General features: G+C 41.2%; 1 protein-coding gene across 9 annotated transcripts in view; it reads left to right on the top strand.

Annotated features, from left to right (window-relative positions):
* DYM (dymeclin) overlaps positions 1 to 24574 on the top strand; it is a 259645-nt gene that overhangs the window by 196746 nt on the left and 38325 nt on the right. For 8 of the 9 annotated variants that reach the window (XM_059707262.1, XM_059707264.1, XM_059707261.1 and 5 more), the window contains 2 exons: positions 9208 to 9390; positions 11469 to 11582. In XM_059707262.1, coding sequence (XP_059563245.1) covers positions 9208 to 9390; positions 11469 to 11582 — 297 coding nt within the window. Of the gene's footprint in view, positions 1 to 9207; positions 9391 to 11468; positions 11583 to 21816; positions 21838 to 24574 lie in introns of those variants that run through there. The other variant, XM_059707269.1, reaches the window with a different exon arrangement.

Below are 24574 nucleotides of genomic sequence, written 5' to 3'. Positions count from 1 at the left end.
ACACAGGAGCAGGAGAGAACGCCAGCAGGATCACTGCTGTGCCTATTGGGAATGCCAGACTCCTGTAAAGAAAGGAAAGAAAACAAAAGAGAAAAAGAAAAGGAATAAAACAACCACCTAAGGTCGTCATATTCTGAGAGGTACAAAGTAAATGTGTCAGTCAAAGGGAATGGCCGTGGGGGACGGTTAAGAGAGGCCTAACTGAATTCAGAAGGTGCTCTGGGAAGCACTCCAGCTCATGTAGTCTCAGATTTTACTCTAGTAACCAAGTGTGAGAAATTACTATGTGCTCTCCTGCATTTTTGCAGAGAAGGTGTTCAGACACAAGAGGATTTGGTTAACTGCCATTTGTCTTAAAGTACTGTTCAGATTTGAGTCATGATCTTACTCTCAGGTTCCCGGTTAAATCTTGGTTTCATTTCTTTTAGCATTTTAGCTTTAGAGATATATTTCTTTTTAGTTGTCTTCTTCATATGGTGGTTTAAAAAATGGATACTTTCACAGTATAGTAGATTTAGGAAAATTTAAGCTGATTCTAAAATTAATTTAGAAGAGGAAAAGTCTCATTTTTTGAGAAGTCAATAGATAGTTGAGAGTTAAAAATTAAAAAATACTAACACACATTATTTCAGAATAAGAAGACAGATGTAGGAGGAAGTAGCTAAAATATTTGCCTCTGGGGAGTGGGAGTTTGGGGAAAGAAAAGATTGGTCCTGAGGACTGCCCTTTTTTTGTTTCAAATCTAGTAGTATTCTTAACTTTTAAATTATACTCATTTGTTACTTTGATAAAAGTAAGACAAAAGTTTAGAAAAAAGAAAAATAAGAACAGGAAACCTTATGTACAAAAAATTTGGGGGATCGTTTTCAAAAATGAGTTTAGTATATTATCCTCCAAGTCTTAGCCTGTAAAGTTAGGGGCTCATTGGCACCCTCATGCTGTTAAGCATAGTCTGATTTTTGGTAGTTCAAGAGAGATTGGCTAAAACTGCTAATAAATTATGCATTCCACAATTGGGCATTTTCTTCTTCTGATATTTTCCTTATTTAATTGGCAGTCTCTAATGACACTGACCGAACCCTTAAAAGCATTGTAATGTGTTGTCTGCAGCAGGCTACTTCCTGCGCTGCTTCATTCAGGTCTCGCTCGGTCTACACTGCATTTACTGAACCTCCCTGTTCTCCCTTTCCTTTGCCTTCACAGCATTTCCCACAATTGACAGTCTCTCCCACTGGACTCTGAACCTCACCCAGGCAGGGACTGTGTCCATTGGTCACTGCTTTCGTCCAGTGCTTTTCATAACACCGTCATTCAGTATTTGACATGACAGATTTCATCTGGGATGTCGTGTTGGCTAATGGTAGCTGTGGGGAGGATTTAAATGCATCAGTTAGCCTGGTAACCTGAAGAAGTTAAAAAGAAAAAAACTTACCCAGCTCCTTGGAGTACACTGAACCAGACCTACCACGGCCCCTAAATTACAGGGAGCACAGAATACTGGGTGGGTGTTCGTATTTTTGCTGTTCCCAAAGCTCTTAGGAGTGTATGGAGTATTCAGAGAGCAATTATTTTGAGACCTTTTGTAAAAGGCATTTTGTAGCTATTTTTTGTTTGCACAGTTAATACATTTTTAGTTTCTCCCTCTGTCTTTATTTGTTTGTCTTTCAGTTTTTGTATTTTTTTCTCAACATGTCTGCTTCCTCATCTAATTTATTCAAATTTTAATTGACATAAAGTTGAAGTCATTAAGAAAGTTATAATCATCCTTTTATTTGGCTTGTTGGCATACCAAAGCGTTAGAGTTAACAATGACTGCTGAATAATAACCAGTAAATTAGTTCAAATAATGTCACAACATGCTTCCTAAATATAAATCAAACACATACAAGGGAAAAAAAAACTGCTTTCTAAAAAATTTGCTTGGAGAGGCATTTTTATTAAGAAAGCAGCTACAGCTGGCCCTCCGTACCCACAGGTTTCACAGCCAACCTCAGGTGGGAGATATTTAGGGGTGGGGAGCCAACGTGTTGATGTGTGCTATGTAGTTGGGCCTGCAATGATTGGCTTTGTTTGTACTTAACATGTACAGACTTTTTCCCTTGTCATTATTCCCTAAACAACACAGTGTAACAACTACAGTGTATTTGTGTAGCATTTACATTTTATTAGGTATTATAAGTAATCTAGAGATAATTTAAAGTATATGGAAGGATATGTGTAGGTTATATGCAAATACTTCATCATTTTATATGATGGAGTTGAGCACCCACAGATTTTGGTATCCTGGGGTGGAGGGATCCTGGAACCAATCCCTTGGATACTGAGGGATGACTGTACATTTTAAAGTTGATTTTATTGCCATTTGTTGCTCTTTGGTATTTGAGATTTTGTGTTCACCTGACTCCCCTCCCCGTGCAATCTTTCTGGTGCACCTCATATCTGTGATTCACATATACCACATGAGCTAGTGAATGTCTGATAACAACTCTGACTTTGGACCTTAAGGAAACCATGAATTTCCTTTCACTATAGAAAAATCAAAACTGTCTGTGACTTATAAGACAGCTGACCAAAGAGAATTATCATTTGTCATTTAATTATCTACATAGTGTAGAAAAAGCTGCATCTTCGTTATAGTACTTCCTTGTACTATCACTTTTATGAAAAGGCTACCAAGTGAATTTTAGCTTTGCTGCCATTTATACTAGTGCTTGCAAGTTTTCTTATTACAATGTATGCCTAAATGTGTTTTGATTGTTTTTCATATCGTTCTTGTAACAAAATCTTTTCCTTATTCCCAAATTGATACAAGTAGAATAAAGAATGCAGTAGAAGAAAGGAAAGGCGGGGATTATAGTCCTTCCTGCCAACTAGATTTTGAAGAGATTCTTTTAATAGCTTTTTTTTTTTTGTATTTCTATGTTAATATCAACTTTTTGCCTTTAAAAGAAGAATTTTATTCATGCTACATTACATTTTTCTTTTACATATTGATAGTTGTTTCTACAAACTTTTGTTCAGAAAAATCCACAAAATAAATTAGGCATCTTTTTCTTACCCCCAAAATAGTAAAATTGACAGGCAGCCCTAACTCATGACTTCACTGGTTGCTAAACTATGATCCTAGGGTGAGTCATTTTAAGCCAGACCCTTATAAATGTTACACATGCTAAGTTCCATTCCCCAAAACTGATTTCATATGATAGAAACACACAAATAGATGATAGCACAGCCAGTGTGGCTCAGTGGTTGAGCATCAACCTATGAACTAGGAAGTCACGGTTCAATTCTTGGTCATGGCATATGCCTGAGTTGTGGGCTTAATCCCCAGTAGGGATGTACAGGAGGTAGCCCATCAGTGATTCTCTCTCATCGTTGATGTTTCTCTCTCTCCCTTCCCCTTCCTCTCTGAAATCTATAAATCTATTTTTTAAATAGATGACTGAAGATGTCTCATTTAGTAACTCTTTCTGTAATAAGCATTCTCCATTACTTTAAGGACCTTCAAACTCATTTTAAAATTAGTTTCTGCCACAAGAAATAAATTGCAAATTTAATACAGGATTGCCTCTCAAAATTTTTGAATCGTCATTGCTGGGCGATAGACAGTATCCATGGCAACTTCTTCAAGTGATCCCTTGCTCTAATTGCAGCAGCAGACTGAGTCACCTTCATTGCCATTGACCTTGACTGAATCATGAGCAATGGCAGTTGTTTGGACAAAAGGTGTAGGCATTGGTCCCAGTCATTAAGCAACCATAAATACAACTTTTGGTCATTATGTGGACTATGATGATGATGCAGTGGGTTTCAAATCAACTGTCTCTAGTCAAAAGGTCACAGATATTCAGCATTAGACTTGGAATACTTTTTAACATCATATTTCCTAGGGAGATGAGCTGCTTTAGTGTAACAATAACGTATAAGTTCTTAAAGAGCTCAGATTTGCCCTAACCAGTTTGGTTCAGTGGATAGAGCGTCAGCCTGCGGACTCAAGGGTCCCAGGTTCGATTCTGGTCAAGGGCATGGTCCTTGGTTGCGGGCACATCCCAAGTGGGGAATGTGCAGGAGGCAGCTGATCGATGTTTCTCTCTTATCGATGTTTCTAACTCTCTATCCCTCTCCCTTCCTCTCTGTAAAAAAATCAATAAAATATATTTTTTTTAAAAAAGAGTTAAGACTTGCCATTAGTTCAGTGCATTTCATTGTAATACACACACCTGTTCTAAAACTTAAATTTCAATGTCATGGAAGCACTTCTCTTTAAATAGACATAAAAATTCAAGTCAGAAAACATAATTGTTTGACTTAGTGCCTGATAGAGTAAATATAAATATACCTCCCAAGTACATAAATATCTAGTAGGAAACTTTCACTCACTATTACTATTGCTTTTACTAGTAAGAGCAACAATTTCTCGAGCTGTTACTGCATGTTAGGCATTGGGGTAGGTGTTTTTTATAGACATTATTTTGTTTCCACTCCGCTGTAACAATTTTGGTGATAAAGAAATCAAGGTTTAGAATTTTTCCAAAGGTCACATAAGCAGTAGTAAATAGTAGAACAAGATTCAAAGGCCAATAAGGTTATAGCAGTAGACTGAGTCACCCTCATTGCCATTGACCTTGACTGGATCAAGGTCAGAGCCTGGGCTGTTAACTGCTGTGCCACAGAATTCCTCTTCTACACTCTGGCCAATTTTCTGAAAAGCCAGGGATTCTTTAATATATGGAATAATTGCTCCTGATTTGAATCCATGAAAATCATTTTTGGTATCTAGATTGAGGTTCAGCATCCCTCAATTATATTTGCAATATTATTTCCAAGTAAAAATGGTAAGTTTTTGTTCCCTTTTTCAAATGTTATATTTCTTACATATTTTGAAAAAAAAAAAAAAAAAGCTTTTTTGAGACATGTCTGCCTTACAGGATGTTAGAACTCCAAGGTGAAATACGAGTAAGAACTGCTTCTTACCTATATGCTCGGTACCTGTTCCCAATACTTAGGACACCGCGCATGTCATGGTGTTGACCCTCAGCTGCTGTTCTCTGGTGGAGGCTGGTGGAAAAGAGCTTTAAGTGAGTGCAGACTCCAGTGTAGCTACGGCTCCATCTTTCTTGACCCCATTAGTCTTTAAGAATTCTGCCCTGGCCGGTTTGGCTCAGTGGATAAAGTGTCGACCTGTAGACTGAAGGGTCCCAGGTTCAATTCCGGTCAGGGGCATGTGCTGGGGTTGTGGGCTCGATCCCCAGTAGGGGGTGTGCAGGAGGCAGCCAATCCGTGATTCTCTGTCATCATTGATGTTTCCATCTCTCTCTCCCTTCCTCTCTGCAATCAATAAAAATGTATTTTTAAAAAGGCATTCATTGAAATTAGCTGACTTCTTCTTCCCTGTGCCTGTGGAACCACTGCTTCCTCCTGTGCTCTGCAGAAGTGAGGGAGTGCTGTGTTCCTTCTCTCCTTGGAGGGACGTGTCCCTGGGGCACTGCACTGCAGCAGCATCCTCCGTCCCTGGTGGCTTTAGGAAGACTGACGACTCCCTGAACTAGCTGGCTTCTCCGGCTGGGGAGGCAGGAGAGGCACACTGCACTCCACATCCCAAGCAGAAGCCAGTCTGGGCCCCTCACAGAGCCCCCTGCAGAGAGCCCTTTCCCTGCGCCTTGGTGCACACTGAGGCCGGAAGGTGACGTGTCCAGTCCATGGCAGAACTGGGGCTGGGACCCAACCGACAACTTCTCTCTACTGGCATGCAGCCACCTCCTTTTCCCTTTTTTATTTAATTTAAATTTCAGGGTTATCGCTCCCCTGTCTATGATTCTTTACTGCTGTTCTTAGCACCACTGGCTTTTCTTCCCAGGAAAGAATGAAAAAAGGACGCCAAGCATCAGAGGTCTCTGTTGTGAGTCCATGGCATACAAGCCTTTAGAGCAGTGGCTCTCAACCTTCCTAATGCCGCGACCCTTTAATACAGTTCCTCATGTTGTGGTGACCCCCAACCATAAAATTATTTTCGTTGCTACTTCATAACTGTAATTTTGCTACTGTTACAAATCGTAATGTAAATATCTGATATGCTATATGTGTTTTCCAATGGTCATGACCCAAAGGTTGAGAACCGCTGCTATAGAGATTACTTCCCATCTGTGCATTAACAGTATAAAAAAATCATTAACAGACATTGAAAACAGTGAGTTATAGAAGACCAGCAGGTTCCTTGGTTTAGAGGATTATTTTCAGACTTAGTTTCGTATGTGTGTGTTTTTTAAGCCTAGTTACAGTAACTTACTTTTTTAAAATACATTTTTATTGATTTTAGAGGGAAAGGAAGAGGGATAGAGAGGTGGAAACATCGATGAGAGAGAGAAACATTGATCAGTTGCCTCCTGCATGCCCCCCCACTGGGGATTGAGCCCACAACCCGGGCATGTGCCTTGACCAGGAATCGAACCGTGACCTCTTGGCTCATGGGCCGACGTTCACTGAGTTACACTGGCTGGGCTAACCTTACATGTTTTTACTCTCAAAGCTTGTTGGCGGTTTTCCTTCTAAACTAATAATAACTCTATTTAAGGTGCTGGGGTCATCTAAAGTAAATTCTGGATTTTACTGAAGTTTGAAGTCACCCTAAAGATTTTTCTACATTAATCACATTTTTGGTTATTCTAATAAAATTCGCTTTCTAAATTCAATATTTTCTACATTCTTAATGGGAACTAAGACTTACAAGTAGGAGGGAATTTTTAAAATCTCATAAACACTTGTTTTTGCAAATAAAAAACTACAGCTCGGGTTGAGTGACTTACCGAAGCGCACATAGCTCTTGATTGGCAGAGCTGGGACTAGAACGGGTCTGGTGGCTCAGATTGGGACGAGCGGAGGCACTCAGGAGACTATCACATTTTTTTAAAGATACATCTTCCTAGAGAATTATTTTATTCAGATATTACTTTTTTATAGAGTGAAAGGATATTTCTTTTTATAATGAAACACTAATATATTTGGAAGGAGAAAGGAAATCAACACTAATTCTTAAAGCAAACTATTAAATTTTGGAACACTCTGGGCTCAGGTGCATGCCTACTCTCTTCTGCTTGCTGGAGGGGCCTGGGGGGACAGCAGAAGCATTCTTTTCACCCACCTCCTGCCAGTGTGAGCGCCTGCTAAGGTGATATGACTGTTGGGGGCTGCAACTTAGTTGGATTTCAATGAGAACATTCCTCTTTTGTGAGTTCTCTGGCTATTTTCCAAGTATGGAAACACATGTAAAGTTAGCCAGTGACCCCTAGCAGCCACCATTATCTTGCCTTCCTGCCACCAGTAATGGTGTTTTAAATAACAGACTTCCCAGGGTTCTAGTTTAGGCATGCGGGCCACATCCAAGACCTGTCCATGGAAGGAAGAAAAAGAGCACATCGTTTTACATTCCCCTCTCCCCCCCCCCCCCAAGAACGATGGGGCCATAACTGCCTGCTGATGCCCTCTCCTTCCCCCCGAATTATTAAGGCTACACATTGTCTCATCTGGTCACAGGACTTATTCTTCAGCTGTGATTTTGCATGTAATAGAAAGCTAGTTCTTGCTATAAGAAGCTCGATACATTGGGACGGATCCAGTTCTGGCTAGAAATAGCGTGGTTACAAAGCTCTTCAGTGTATGTGCCAGTGAATTAACAACGTAAAGATAACACGGGTCTATCACCAGATGATTGGATTTGAAGGCCATTTGCACATTAACTTCAGAAAGAGGCCTGCCTGTGCGTTTCCTCCCCCGCTTCCCCACTTGGGCAGCGTCCCATTAATTTTGTTGAAGGTTTTATTTTCTGCTAAAAATACAGGAAATTTAGACAACTCTTTTGGAATCCCCCCAAAACTAATACAAACAAGATACATATGCTTCTCTTAAGGAAACTAAAAATAAATGATTTGAAACTATTTAACTGTATAAATTCCCTCTTAAAAGGGAAAAGGAAGTTTATATAATGAGGCAACCATGAGCGCTGTTGACAGGGTAAGATACTCCCACAACTGCCAACTTGTCCCTTTGACAAGAAATCACTACTTAGCACAGGACTTGTTCGGTGTTCATTACCAACATGTATTAAACCACCAGAACCACAGAAAACAGGACCATTTTCTCAGGGTCCTTGTCTTTACATTTGAGATTTTCTGCAAGAAAGTGTGTGTGTGTGTGTGTGTGTGTGTGTGTGTGTGTGTGTGTGTGTGTGTGTTGGGTTGTTTGGGATTTCTTGTTGTTGTTGTTGTTGTTGTTCTTTTTGACGACAAAGTCTGTTTGACCTGGATCCATTCCTGGAATGGAAGCTGTGTATTCCAAAAATACAATACCATGAATGAGAAAGTGCAATCTTCTGCATGTATGTTGCTCTTCCACCAGTTAGCCATGACATTTGCTTTCTGACAAAGCTAGTTTTAACAGTACAGATGAAACAACTAGTTTTTAAAAGCATGTCTTTTTATAAAACTTTGTTATTCCATAAATGTAAGTCAGTTTTCCTATACACTCTCCTCTGGAGGACCTAATTTGGCTTTTTTTAAAGGACCAGTTTTGTAAATTAATAGAAATGGAATTTGGAGGCTTATATTTAAGACTAAGAAATGTGATTTCTAAGTTATTTGCAGTTATAATAATTGAATTAATTTATTAACTTTCTAAAGGCATTTTTATCTTTTTGTTCTTTTTTTGTAATATGTCCAAAATTAAAATGACTTTTATCCTTTAAAATACTTTAATGTATCTGTTTTTATATTTAAAAAGCTCTCACGTGGTACTTACCATGGGTTACACACTGTTTTAAGGGCTTTACAAATGCTACCTCACTTAATCTTTATGGAAAATAATCCAATAGCAACCTTCTTTAAATACCATCTGAGCCCTAGTGAGTGTGGCCCAGTGGATAGAGCACTGACCCACAGACTGAAGGGTCTCGGCTTCGATTCTGGTCAAGGGCATGTTACCTCGGTTGCAGGCTCGATCCCTGTGTGCGGGAGTCAACCAGAGGTGCCAAGGGGGAGGCAGCACACTGGCACCAGGTTCCCTGCTAGAAACTGGGAACTGGGATAGAGCTTTTATTGAAAAGAACCTGACAAAAGTATTCATAATGGCTCTTAAGTTTTATGGCTCTCATTCCAATTAAGTCTGTGTCAAGGAGTAAAACACTGACCCTGTGTGGGCATTTTCTTTCTTTATCAGGCACAAGACCTAAATGTCATCGAGGAAGTGATTCGAATGATGTTAGAGATCATCAATTCCTGCCTGGCAACTTCTCTTCACCACAACCCAAACCTGGTGTATGCACTGCTTTACAAACGAGATCTCTTTGAGCAATTCCGAACTCATCCTTCATTTCAGGATATAATGCAAAATATTGATCTGGTAAGTGTAATGGAGGTATTTATCATGGTTCTTTTTTAGGTATTAAAGTAGAGGAGTTTAATAAACCTTGATAAAAACTATAATAGAATCTCCTTAACATTAACTATATTTGCCCTCTATTCTGCTATAACAATTGTTGCATTCCGTGTGTGTATATCTTATATGCACAGACATATGTATATACATATATATATATGTTTTACTTAACATATGCACAGACATATATATACACACACACATATATATTACTTAACATTTAGATCATTGACATTTTTATGTAATACCAATTCTTTGAAAAATCTCACATCTTAATATATATATTATGGATATCCTAAAATATATTTAACCATTATCCCAGATAAGAAAACTTAGATGCTGAGAGAGGATTTCCAAGTGATTTTAACACAAATCCAAGCCTAAGAATCATTGTCTTAGATACTGATTACATATTTGCTTGTGAGTTATTTAATATACACAATCTCATCTGAATTTTCAGCCATCCCATTGAAGCAAAGCAGCACATGAAAGGAAAAAGGTTGGCTCAATGTCACTTAGCTAGTCAGTCACTCAGACCCTAAATCCAGGTCTTCTCATTATAAACTCTGTGCTTTCAACATTCACTTGGATAGACCTAAGTAAGATTCCAAATGAGCAAGCTTTCCAACAACTTTTTGTTGAATATTGCCATCCAAAATAGTGCTGGGCACACTATTCTGAAATTTATTCAGAAACATTAAACTCTTTTTACATGTTTTGAAAAAAATGCCATGGTAGAGATATAAATAACATCTCTCCTTTTTGCTCCTTTCAGCACTTTACCTTCCCTCCCCTAAATGCCCCTGAAATTTTGGCTTAAGCAAGTCTTTACTATTTCTTTTTTCATAAAGTTAACCTTGGAAAGTATTGGGAAAGGACACTATGAATCCACTGTTATTTTTAGCTGACAGGGAGTTGAGAGTTGATATTTTTCATTAAGACATTCAGCAATGTTGAATATCTGAGACAGGAGTGACTAACCTTGGAGCACTTTTAACTTCTGCAGAAGGAGTTAGACAAGTGTTTTTCAAGTGGCCAAATTTCTATTAGCCAGTGGTACGCATGCCTCCCATCGAACTCATAAGATGAAATGATCTGGCTGCATAGGCAGCAGGACAAAATAGGGTTACCACACCCAACGAGAGAAGAAATGTCATGGCTTCATATAAGTAGAGAACGGAGGCAGTGAACAGTAATGGATGTGTAGTATGGTAAAGGCAAGAACTATTTTTATCTCTGCTCAGTGTAAATTTCGTGTTAGATTTTGTGTACTTCCAGACCCTGCCGTCCTTATTGAACTCCACACTAGTCCATTCAGTTGCCAGTGTGGCAGTCCTGCAAATGGCAAACAAGGTTAAAACAAGTGTGATGTTCTCGAATAACAAGGGATCCACAATGTCCTGATTTGTTATCACTGTGATGCTGAATGATTTGCTAAGATATAATATTCTTTTAGTGTTTTGTGACAAATATTAAGGGACAGGATTATGTCCAGAATGTCGCTGCTTAGTTCAGGCTGTGCTGTGACATGCGCAAAAGTAATTATAGCTTGCTGTTGATTATCCCTGGTGATCAGGATATGAGTATCGTGGGAAAATTAAATGTATAAATACTGTCCAAAACACCATTTTAGCCATTAGCTTCACATTTCTTTCTTATTTCGCTTTTATTTTTTTTTTAGAGTTACTATGAAGCCTCAGTATTAACAGGTTTTAAGGTTTAGCTTTCTTTCTCCACCTTCTTATAGGTGCTGCTCTCCAAATGAAATACAAATGCAAGGTGAGGCAGCACAAGAAAGAGCAGATTCAGGAGCCTACTTAATTCACAGAATGGATAATGAGCCCTGAACATTCAAGGGCTGACAGTGACTCAGACATCAAACTCTATAGAGAGGATGCATTTAGGAGGGCTAGTGAGTTAAAAGCCAGGTCGTATAGTTAGGATAGCTTGACGACCATATGAGAAAGGCACTATATAAAAAGGCCATATGAAAATACGTCTCCTACATCTACTTGTTTAAAAAATTCCATTCTACATTCCAGGTGATCACCTTCTTCAGCTCCAGGTTGCTACAGGCAGGAGCTGAGCTCTCGGTGGAACGGGTCCTGGAAATCATCAAGCAAGGAATTGTTGCTCTGCCCAAAGACAGGCTGAAGGTAGGACTGGCAAATGAAACACACACCACTCTCTCCCTTAGGGTCTGAGCAGACTCTACTCAGAATCAGGTCACTTACCCAGTACTTGCACTAGAAAAGGCTCCCTGCATATCACTGCTCTGCTGTATACTGTACACAGACTGTGATGAAGGAGGGTTCTCACAGTTTCCCAAAGTCGCAAAAGAAGGACTGCTATCTTCATCCCATTGCAGATAGTGTGAGTAATTTACATAAAGGAGCACTTATTTTTTTAACCCAGTGAAATAAATTCATCCTTCTAAGTATCATCAAGGGTTGATGGGAAGGTGAGGTGGTGATGTGACATTAAAACAATGGCTAACACTTGCCTGGTGGTTACTCAGTACGGGGTGGGGTCCTAAGTGTCTGACATAGATTAACTTATTCAATCCTCACAACACCCCTTCAAGGTAGTGGGGGTCGGTACCATTATCATCCTCATTTTTCAGCTGAGCAAACTAATGCACTGAGAAGGTAAGTAATTTACCCAAGTCATAAAACTAGAAAATTATGAAACTGATTCATCTCCAGGTAGTCTGGTGCCACAGTCCATGCTCATAATCACCACCTGTTTGCTGTATGCTTGGGTTTATCTATGGAAAGAGGAGCTTTTTATGAAAGACGTGGGGAACATTGTATTTTAAGAAGACATCTACATTGTGTGTTAGCTATGTTTCTGAAGAGATTCATGATGTACATGCATACTTCAAGACTAATTTTCTCATATGAAAAAGGTAAAGGGCATGGTCTGGGGGGGATGCATGAATGTACGGCATCGTACCATATTTTTCCTTTACCATATTTTAATTTTTTCCTACATTACCTTCTAAGTGTTTTAAGTACTCGGTCTTAAGTTAACAGCACAGTGCATCATAGTGGACGTTTGGCCTCTTTGTAGTGTTTTATCACAACTAGCTCTTCCAGAGTCACCATCTGGGGCTGTGTTTTCAGCACCATCCCTAAACCACTGCTTAATGAGGGCTTGAGAGATATTGTTGTAGGATGTGAAAATGTTTCCAGTTACAATAACAGAGTGTGTGAAACAAGTGCACGTTAGTCTCATAGCCACTCACAGGAGCTCCACTGGGCGGGAACAGCAGCGCTGCGCATGCAGTGCTGAGCAATGGTAGGTATTTCTGTTTATCAGCAAAAATGGCACCACCATGTGGCAATAGCCGAATAGCTAATTACAGTTCACCCGACACTCCGGCTTCGACTTTACTCCTGACATTCTCTTTTTTAAAATTATTAGTGTTTAAAGTATTACATGTCTCCTTTTCCCTGATTGACACCCCCTCCCCGCCACTCCTGCCCCCCAAGACAAGCCCCCACCGCCCCAGTGTCTATGTCCATTGATTATGCTAATATGCATGCATATAAGCCCTTTGGTTGATCTCTTACCTCCTCCCCTGCCTTCTCTCAGTGTTTCTTAGTCTCTGGATCTATTTTTGTTCATCAGTTTATGTTGTTCATTATATCTCACATATGAGTGAGATCATGTGATATTTATCTTTCTCCGACTGGCTTATTTTGCTTAGCATAATGCTTTCCAGTTCCATCCATGCTGTTGCAAATGGTAAGAGTTCCTTCTTTTTTATAGCAGCATAGAATTCCATTGTGTAGATGTACCACAGTTTTTTAATCCACTCATCTGCTGATGGGCACTTAGGCTGTTTCGAAATCTTAGCTATGGTAAATTGTGCTGCTATGAGCATAGGGGTGCATATGTCGTTTCTGATTGGTGTTTCTGGTTTCTTGGGATATAGTCCCAGAAGTGGGATTACTGGGTCGAATGGGAGTTCCATTTTTAATTTTTTGAGAAAACGCCATACTGTTCTCCACAGTGGCTACACCAGTCTGCATTCCCACCAACAGTGCACAAGGGTTCCTTTTTCTCCACATCCTCGCCAGCACTTTTGATTTGTTGATTTGTTGATGATAGCCATTTTGACAGGTGTGAGATGGTACCTGACATTCTTTAAATATAGGGAATTCATACTTCCATTCTTACATTAAGTTTTTATTGGGGAGGGAGGTTGCAGTATTTCAGATTTACTTAACTAGACCATATGAAGCAGTACAAAAATCCATGAAGATTGGAGTGGCTGCTCATAGGAAGTGATGGGTCTTGGTGTCTAAACGAAGTCAAGAAGTAGAACTGTCATGAGGCTGTAAGAAGGGATCACGCAGAGGATCCCGGGAAAGAGGGATTTTAATGAGCTCAGAGAACCAGCACAGTGGAAGTAATGGAGATCGTGATTCAAGGACGGAGCAGATCGTGGTAATCACATGGTCTGGGTTTGGCTGTGAGTGGGGGCACTGAAGTGCTATGGATGTGAGTGAAAGTCAGTGTGGCTGAGCCAGTTAGTGAGCTGGAAGCCAAGGATGGGTCATTCCCATGGGCATCATAGTCTCTTAGGATGATAAGCCATGCAGTGGAGGAAGATGGGGAGCCAAATGCTCCAATCAATGGGAGAGCAGCCTGGAAGTAAGTAGGTGGCAGCTACACGGAGAGAAGAAGCCGGTACCAGCCTCATATGGGCAAAGCTTTTTGCTTAACCTTAGAGGATTAGAGGATCGATAGCCAAGGAACAAAGAATGAGCAGCCTCTGTTTCCAAAGCATCCAGGGGATTCAGAGTCCTGAGGGCAGAGCCAGATTTCCGTTCCCGAAGGAAGGAAGGAGGACTCAGCGTGGGGACTGGGAAAGGAAGGATACTTACCCATGAAGTAGGGGTGCGAAAAGGCTTTGTGGGACATGGGAAGAGGTGGAGAACAGGAGCTTGGGTGCGGGGAGAGAAGCACAACGCCGTGTGGGGAGAAGCCCTGGGCAGGGGGCCTTTGGGAGCATCATCCCATCGACAGAAAGTTGCGATTCCATTCCCAGTCAGGGCACACACCTAAGTTCAATCCCTGGTTGGGGCAGCACACATGGGAGGCAACCAATGAATGTTTCTCTCCTCTCTCTCTCTCAAAATTCAATAAAAAAAACATATCTTTGGGTGAGGATTTTTTTTTTAAGTACAGGCTGACTGGAGGTAGGGGCCTAGGTATGAACCATGGACCAGTGCTGATGAGGACATGATGCGCATGTTCTGTGTGAGTTGCACAGTACATTTTCAGCAAGCATCGGCTCTGTGATGACCACTGCTCTCAGTGCCTGGGCCTATTGGTGACCAAAGAGTGCTGCCCCGCGGGGCTCACTGTCTAGCAGGAGAAGACAGACAATGAACAGTGAGCACATATAATGACAAAAAGATCGATTGTACTAGAACTTCACAAGTGCTCTGGAAAATAAAAGAGCTGGGGAAAGGGGTTTGGGAGTATTGGTGAGGGTGCAGTGGAAGAAAGTTGTAGAATTACAAAGAATGGTCTGGGCAACATTTAGCAAAGATAAAAAGGAGGTGAGAGAGTTAAACATGCTGACTCATACTGAGTCCCAAGCAGTAAGAACAGCCATTGAAAAGGTCCTAAGCCAGGAGAATGCCAGGCATGTTGAAGAAGTAACACGGAGACCAAAGTGGCTAGAGCTGTATGAATGAGCCGAGGAGTAGGAGGTGAGCAAATAATGGGGGAAAGGAGGCAGTGAAATGGGGAACCGGTGCAGGGTTTTGAGAAGAGAAGTGGCATGATGTGGTTTATGTTTTAATAGTATTGCTCTGGCTGCTATGTTGAGCCTAGACATAGGGAGACCAGTTAGAAGTTTATTGCTTGACTTGGATCATAGCAGTAAGATTGAAGTGCCAATAGAATTAGTCCAAGAAATTGTCTGAATTGACTGGTAGGCAGAGGAGGGCACGTAGGCCTTCTATGAGACAGCGACACCGTCTTCATTGATTACAAAAGTTCCAGGGAGTCCTGGCCAGGGTGGCTTAGTTGGTTGACCGAGAGAGGTTGCTGGTTTGATTCCTGGTCAGGACACATGGCCAAGTTGCAGGCTTAATCCTCAGTAGGGGGCATGCAGGAGGCAACCAATTGATGTTTCTCTCAAAAATCAATAGAAACATTAAAAAAAAAAATTAAAAGCTCCAGGGAATGGTAGCTAGAACATGGTTCTGGCAGACTGGTTAAAGAATTGGTCTGCAAGTGTTGGAAGAGTTGTTTTTGGAAGTGGATTTGTACTTGAACTGTGTGGGTCTCAAAGACAACTTTCAGATATTGGTTGGCCCAGTCTGTCATGGTTAGAAGCCTGACTCTGCTTTGCTAAATAGTGTGCAGCTCGACAAACTTTGCGTAGACATGCTACTAATGTAGAAGCTGTCCGTACTAGGCAATTCAGAGCAAACTTTCGGATGCCACACCTTGAGACAATCTGGAAGCCTCTCAGAGAATCACCAGAATGTGAAGGAACACGGGAAGTGATTAGAGGAACTCGTATTGTTGGTATTAGCTTTAAGAAGACAAGACTCAAGCAGAAGAGGCTTGTGTTCACGTACTGGAAGAGTTGTTTATGAAAGCAGATTTGGACTTGTTCCTTGTGGTCTCAGGAATAGGACCAGTGGGTAGAAGCTACATACAGGGACTTGCATTTCAGTTCCATATAAGGAAGAACTTTCTAGCAGAGGGGATTATTTAGAGATGGAAGGGGCAACTTTTGGGAAGTGATGTATTCATTCTCACTGCATAGAGATGTTAGGGGAATAGGCTAATGGGCACTTGGCAGGGATGCTCTTAACTGTTGGTACTAGCTGGCTAGAGTGGTGAATGGAGTAAAATTCCAGGGCTGAGTTCAGGTGCAGCAGAAAGAGTGCTGAGGTACATTAACAATGCCTGCCATTGGCCACAAGAGCAAAAAGTAAGGAGCATGTGTGTGATTACTTATCATTCCAATTGTAAAGACTCAAATATTGGTTGGGAAATCCAACTGTGTGACTTTTAAGAACCTTTCCATTTCCATGAGTGTAATTCTGTTTGTGCATATACAAAATTATTGTTCTCCACAAAGCACAAAACTACATAAATTTTTATAGCGGTTTTCTCTCTCAGGAGATGCAAGAAACGATATAAGGAAAAGTTATTAATGTTTATTTTTAATTGTAGTTGATGGGGATATCTTTTATGAGGAAGAGTTCATTTATGACAAAGGGGTCACCTTTCAGTTCATAATAGGCAGCATCGTCAGATATGTACATAAAGAAGAAACATAAAATGCTAAAGTTGGGATATGGCGCATAAGAAAAATATGATTTAGGAGCTGGACCATCTGTTGTCACCTCTGTATCACCATCACCCTCTTCTTCAGTCTCTTCTGCATTACAGAGACGAAGCCAGAATGCATTTCCCAGAATCCTCCTTGCTGTGTGGTTCTGAGTTAGAGTCTGCCAAAGGAAGTCACGTGGGTGAGATTTGGAAGGTTCACGAGAAGAGGCAGGTCCTGCCGTCGCCTGGCTCGGTGCTGTAGGTGGCAGGGGTCGCTGGTGGCTCCCCAGAGGTGTTGAGGTTTGCAGCAACTTGCAGTGAGCTCTTGAGAGATCATCCTCCAGGGTTGTAGACTTCGTTCCGTTGCAGCTTCCCTGATCTTTGCCTACCTTATTCTTTCCTGCAGTTGCGCAAACCTCTGTTTTCCATGTGAAATCCTTTATACTTTATAGAGCAGTGATGATGAACCTATGACACGCGAACTCATTTTTTTTTTGGTTGATTTTTCTTTTTTAAATGGCACTTAAGTATATAAAATAAATATCAAAAATATAAGTCTTTGTTTTACTATGGTTGCAGATATCAAAAAATTTCTATATGTGACACGGCACCAGAGTTAAGTTAGGGTGTTCCAAAATGCTGACACGCCAAGCTCAAAAGGTTTGCCATCACTGTTATAGAGGGTACCGCATTTTTCTGTGTATAAGACGCTATTTTTTTTTCTTCTAAAATTGTTAGACTAAAAATCAAGGGGCATCTTATACATGGAAGTCAGCCGAGGAGGGAGGCGTGTGGGTGTGTAGCTGCACAAACCTTGTCAAACAGGTTTCCTCCAATCATGAGCCTTATTGTTACTGACGTCAGCTGATGCCATAATTGGAGGAGGTGGAGAGTGCCAGATGCAACAGGGACTTGAGCATTCTGAGCCCATAAATATATCAAAAAATAAAGAGATAAATACCGGTAAGCGATTGTCTTTCAGCTTTGCCAAAGAGCATGGAAATAGAGCTGCAGAGAGACAATTTGGACCTCCTCCCACTGAGTGTATGATCAGACAGTGGAGAAAACAGGAAAAGCAACTTCTTGAGATGCAAAAAAGAAGAAGATTTTAAGAGGAAAACTAGCAAAATGTTTAAAATATTGATTTTTTACTTGGTTGGAAAGGTGGGGGGTGTCTTATACATGGGGGCATCTTATACACGGAAAAATACGGTAGCTTCTTTTTTTCCCTACCAAACCTGTCAGGGAAATTAAACCCCTCATTCAAACAGAAAGGAAATTGTTGAAAGGACTGGGAGCCAAGCCCAGGGAAAGCCGCTGTGGCTCTCCGGAAATCAGACGTGGCAGGAGTGCCATCACTGGTGATTTGGTGCGCCTGCAGCATCCCGTGGGGCCTGCAGGAAGATTGCTGGAAGCCGTGGCAAGACTACTTCTGCTGAAGCCTGTTGGCCTGCCCACCACTGTTACCAGAGCAACAGTCACTGTTTCTCTTCTGCCTTCCAAAGACACTCAGGTTCCTCGCATTGCCACAGTCTAACCCAGAGCCTTACTGGAGATAGTCTAGGAAATGTAGTTTTCAGGCTTTCAGCCCCTGAACGCTTGAGTTGCAAACACTGCAGCATAGGATCAAAAGAAACTGATGAAGCAGTATGAAAAGTCAACTACTGTAAGGATTATACTGTAAGAGAGGAACTAAGCATTTCATTTTATGCCAGAGGACAATGGGTAGAAAACAGAACCTAGACAGATACTATGTTAACCTAAGGGAATGCTATCTGACAATTGAAGTTATTTAGCGGTTCATATGTGGCTTCATAAAATAGTGAAGTAGTCACCATAAAGTCTGTATGGTAAATGTAAGAAGAGCACCAATTGCCCTACCTGGTTTGGCTCAATGGATAGAGCGTCGTCGCCCTGCAGACAGAAGTTTCCCAGGTTCAATTCCAGTCAAGGTCACGTGCCTGGGTTGCAGGCTCCATCCCCAGTAGGGGGTGTGCAGGAGGCAGCCAATCAATGATTCTCTCTTATCACTGATGTTTCCATCTCTCTCTCTCCTTCTCCCTTCCTTTCTCTGAAATCAATAAAAATATATTTTAAAATAAAGAAGAAGAGCACCAATGGCAAGTGGTCTCAATCCATAACATTGGGAAAAAAGTTGAAAGAATCCTATATAATAAAAGCCTAATGTGCTAAGTGTCCAGTCCTTCGTTCAACCAATCAAAGCATAATATGCTAATGATATGCTAAGGCCACTTAACCGCTCGCTATGACATGCACTGACCACCAGGGGGCAGAAGCTCCAACCAGTAGGTTATCTTGCTGCTGGGGTCCAGCTGATCAGAACTGAGTAAGATGGGCCAACATGCCCTGGAGACCTCCCACGGTCCCTCCCCAGCTGGCCAACCTCCCGCGTCCCTCCCCAACCCTGATTGTGCACCAGTGGGGTCCCTCAGCTTGGCTTATGCCCTCTCGCAATCTGGAACCCCTGGAGGGATGTTGGAGAGCTGGTTTCGGCCCAATCCTGTAGGCCAGGCCAAGGGACCCCACTGGTGCATGAATTTGTGCACCAGGCCTCTAGTTTATTATAAAATACTAGGGGCCCGGTGCACGAAATTCGTGCACTGGGTGCCGGGGGGAGTGTCCCTCAGCCCAGCCTGCCCCCTCTCACATACTGGGAGCCCTCAGGCGTTGACCCTCATCACCCTCCAATCGCAAGATCGGCCCCTTGCCCAGGCCTGACGCCTCTGGCCTAGGCGTCCGGCCCGGGCAGCGGGGACTCGCAGCTGCAGTGGCCCCATGATCGCGGGCTCCGCTTTAGGCCCAGGCAAGGGACCCCTAGCTCCTGGGACTGCCAGCTTCGACCCTGCCCAGCTCCCATCGCTGGCTCCACCCCTACTTCCTGCTATCACTGGCCAGGGCAGAAAAGGCCCCTGATTCTCCGATCATGGCTGGGGGGCAGGGCAAAGGCGGCCCCAGGGCCGCCTTTGCCCTGCCCCCCAGCTCTTAGCTCCCCCCTGGGTTTCCGATCACTATCAGTGGCAGGGGGCTTCTTCCTGCTTTCCCTTTCGCCTCCCTGCATTGTGCCTACATATGCAAATTAACCGCCATCTTGTTGGCAGTTAACTGCCAATCTTAGTTGGCAGTTAATTTGCATATAGCCCTGATTAGCCAATGAAAAGGGTAGCTCGTACGCCAATTACCATTTTTCTCTTTTATTAGTGTTGATTAAACAGGATGATCCCAAAGATTTCTTGAGTCTGGAATTCTATCTTCTAACTTTCCGTGAAGAATTTTTTCAGAGCAGTATTCTAGTAACATCCTCTTCCTATTAAATAATATTTAGAGGTCAGTGCCCTGTTGCTACTAGATACAGTCTGGAACCCTCGGAGTGGGATTCTAGACCTTCCACAGGCTCATCCCCACTTGCTGTTGCCGACTTTTCTCTCTCACTCTCCTTTTTCCTCCCAGGGCTCTAGCAGCCAGAACTATTTGTGCCTTTTGCATCTTCCTTCCTGCATTTTTGGAATTGCTTACACAATTCTCTCTTCCCAATATATTAATCCCAATCCTTTGCTTTTTGCTTATTTAAATACTCAGCATTTATTAAAGGCCTTGATGAATTTAACAACTTTTAAACCTTTCCTTTTACTCATCAACCTGCATATACCTCCCCCCTCTAAATACCCATAGCATTTTATATTTACGTTTTGACAATACACACACACACACACACACACACACACTATCCTTTCTGCTGTGTATGTAATTGTCAACTGTTTTCTCTCTCCCATCCATCTATAACTTCCTTGAGACTAGAGGTCCTGTACATAGTAGTTGCTCAATACTGTAATGAGAAGCCAGGCTGGTGTGGCTCAGTAGTTGAGCATCGGCATATGAACCAGGAGGTCATGGTTCGATTCCTGGTCAAGGCACATGCCCAGGTTGCAATTTTGATCCCCAGTAAGGAGCATGCAGGAGGCAGCCAGTAAATGATTCTCTCTCATCATTGATGTTTCTGTTCTTTTCTCCCTCTCCTTCCTCTCTCTGAAATCAATAAAAACATTTATTTATTTTTTCTAAATCCTATTGAGGCCAAGGTCATGGATAAACCCCTTAGGTGGTCCAATTAATTTTGTTCTGAAACATAGAAGAAACTGTATCCCCGACTCCAGCTTATTTCTCACACTCTGGAGGATTCACCTAAAAAAAGGGGGGTGGGGGGTGCGCCTTGTCGGTGTGGCTCAGTTGGTTGGAGCGTCATCTTGTGCACCAAAGGGTCGTGTGCTCAATTCTCCGGGAGGACACATACCCAAGTTGATCCTTGGTTGGGGCACGTACAGGAGGAAATCGATCAATGTTTCTTCCATCGGTGTTTCTTCTCTCCCTCTCCCTTCCTCTGTCTCTCTAAAAAAGAAAAAAAAAATCAATAAAACATATCGCAGAGTGAATATTAAAAAGGGGGGGGGGGCATCTCCAGGACTGGAAGAGAAACTAAAATTTTATTTATTCACAAATAGTGAATCATCCTCAGTTGGTTTAAATGATAGCACATTATTACCACAGATGTTACTAGAGAAAAAAAGGCTGTTTATAATCAAGCCTTATCTCAATTATTTTAATCATCTTTTTGGATTAAGTGTTTATAATAAAATGAATCACTTAAAACCTCTAGAGTTTATTTCACAGACTACTGCTGCATCTAAAGTTGATTGAAGATTCAAACTGTGTGTTGAATAATATTTGTATTATACCACATGATAGCACATCATAGTCTGGGCTGCTTACTAATATCTACTAATAAAATAATTGTTGGGTATGTAATAATAGCTTTGTATGCAAGATTAATGTAAAAGGATGTTTCACATTAAAATGCTGTTTTAATAAGCTTTTTATTAAAGTGTGGAATAGTGTGTACTTATTAACTTGTTCTTTCTTAAAATATAAATTAAACATTAAGATTATTCAGAGTTCTTTCCAACCACCTTCTAGGTTGTTAAGAGGGGCTCAATTCCATACTACCCAAAGCAATCTATAGATTCAATGCACTCCCCATTAAATTACCAACAAATTATTTCACAGATCTAGAACAAACTCTCCAAAAATTCATCTGGAATAAAAAAAGACCTTGAATAGCTGCAGCAATTCTGAGAAAGAAGAACAAAGTAGGTGGGATCTCAATACCAGATATCAAGTTGTATTACAAAACCACTGTTCTTAAAACAGCTTGGTACTGGCACAAGAACAGACATATAGACCAATGGAATAGAATAGAGAACCCAGAAATCGAACCAAACCACTATGCCCAATTAATATTCGACAAAGGAGGCAAGAGCATACAATGGAGTCAAGACAGTCTCTTCAATAAATGGTGTTGGGAAAATTGGACAGATACATGCAAAAAGATGAAACTAGACCACCAACTCACACCATACACAAAATAAACTCAAAATGGATAAAGGACTTAAACGTAAGACGGGAAACCATAAAAATACTAGAGGAATCGACAGACAACGAAATCGCAAACATATGCCGAAGGAATTTCTTATCTGATACTGCTCCTAAGGCAATGGAAACTAAAGAGAAAATAAACAAATGGGACTACATCAAAATAAAAAGCTTTTGCACAGCAAAGGAAACCATCAACAAAGCAACAAGAAAGCCCACTGCATGGGAGAACATATTTGCCAATGATATCACCGATAAGGGTTTAATCTCCAACATTTACAGGGAACTCATGCAACTTAACAAAAGGAAGATAAACAATCCAATCAAAAAATGGGCAATGGACCTAAATAGACACTTTTCAAAAGAGGACATACAGAAGGCCGAAAGACATATGAAAACATGCTCAAAGTCACTAATTATACGAGAGATGCAAATCAAAACGACAATGCGGTATCATCTCACACCTGTCAGAATGGCTATCATCAACAAATCAACAAACAAGTGTTGGAGAGGATGTGGAGAAAAAGGAACCCTTCTGCACTGCTGGTGGGAATGCAGACTGGTACAGCCACTGTGGAGAACAGTATGGCGTTTTCTCAAAAAACTAAAAATGGAACTCCCATTTGACCCAGTGATTCCACTTCTAGGAATATATTCCAAGAAGCCAGAAACACCAATCTGAAAGGATATATCCACCCCTATGTTCGTAGCAGCACAATTCACCATAGCTAAGATTTGGAAACAGCCTGAGTGTCCATCAGCAGATGAGTGGATTAAAAAACTGTGGTACATCTACACAATGGAATACTATGCTGCGGTAAAAAATAAGGAATTATTGCTATTTGCAACAGCATGGATGGAATTGGAGAGCATTATGCTAAGTGAAATAAGCCAGTCAGAGAAAGATAAATACCACATGATCTCACTCATTTGTGGAATATGGAGAACAACATAGAGTGATGAACAGGGACAGATCCAAAGACAGAGAAACAGCGATCAGACTATCAATCCCCAGAGGGAAAGAAGGGGGGGAGGGGGTAAGGGGGAGAGATCAACCAAAGGACTTGTATGCATGCATATAAGCCAAACCAATGGACACGGACAACAGGGGGATGAGAGCATGAGTGGGGGTAGGGGGTGGCGGGGAGGTTGGAGGTTAATGGGAAATGAGGATACATTTGTAATACCTTAACCAATAAAGAAATTTTAAAAAAAAGAAAAAAGAAAAAAAAAGAAAGTGTGGAATAGTGTGTAATTATTAGCTTGTTCTTTTTTAAAATGTAAATTAAACATTAAGATTATTCAGAGTTCTTTCCAACCACCTTTTGGGTTGTTAAAAGGGGCTCAATTCCCCCCTTACCTGTGAGAAGTCAACCAGCAATGTCAACTGGAAAAGATGAGCCAGGAGTTTTTGAAGTTTCTTTTGTATCATAGAACTAAAACCAAATTTGTTCTAGAATTATTATTCCAATTTTGGGCAAGTAAACATTAAGATATAGAAGCCCATGGCATAGTAATTGACTTTCAACAAAATAAAGTATTTTTCAATCAAATGTTATTTGACATAGCCTTCTAAAATATTTGTGTAATATCCTGTGTGGGAATATACACTCTGGATAAATCTGTCTATATAGTTAAACAACTTGGCTGTTCAGAGTAAATAGTATTAATGTCATTCTAAACATCCTCTTCTTACTGGTATTCCGTGAAGTCTGGGAAAGGCAATACCAGGTAGTTGGTTTTCTTGGACCATCGTGCATAAACAGACACACAAAGAACAGACCCTGAGATCCTAAGTTGCTTATTTCTCCTGTAGGGTCTGGAAGGAAATAAATAAAGTTAGTGTGTCCCCTGGGAGCTGAGTTAGAAGCCACAGCTCAGAGTGCTCACTGTCTGCGTCCACAGCAGGGCGTGTCTCTGGTGCCCGGTTCGCTTACTAGTGAGCAACTTGAATGTTATGAAGGAATTCTCCAGGTCTGTGCAGGTTGTCACACCACAATCAGGCCACCTCCTACTCGATTATGTGAAGTTTCCAGGTTCCTTCTTTTCTTCAGTTTAATAAGTTATCAGTAATTGGAGGATTAAGAATTTTACCATATCTAGTATTTAAAAATTGGGTCATGTTTTTGGGGGATTATCCAGAAGATAACTCCTCTTTTACTGTAAATAGGAAACTGCAATAAATAATTGACATTAACTGATTTGATCCCCAATCGGGGATGCACTTCTCTTTCTCTCCCTCTCTCTCTCCCCCCCTCCCCCCCCTCCCGCAAGATCAATAAAAAGAAACATATCCTCAGGTGAAGACTAAAAAACAGTTGCATGTGCTTTTCAGCCTGACTCATTAACATCTGGTTATGTTTATTGAGCACTTGCTAGTTAGGCCCTCGGC

The sequence above is a fragment of the Myotis daubentonii genome, chromosome 8 (assembly GCF_963259705.1).
Source record: "Myotis daubentonii chromosome 8, mMyoDau2.1, whole genome shotgun sequence".
Classification (NCBI taxonomy): domain Eukaryota; kingdom Metazoa; phylum Chordata; class Mammalia; order Chiroptera; family Vespertilionidae; genus Myotis; species Myotis daubentonii.
The sequence above is the reverse complement of the archived record's forward strand: the minus strand, read 5'-3'. Positions and strand labels throughout refer to the sequence as shown.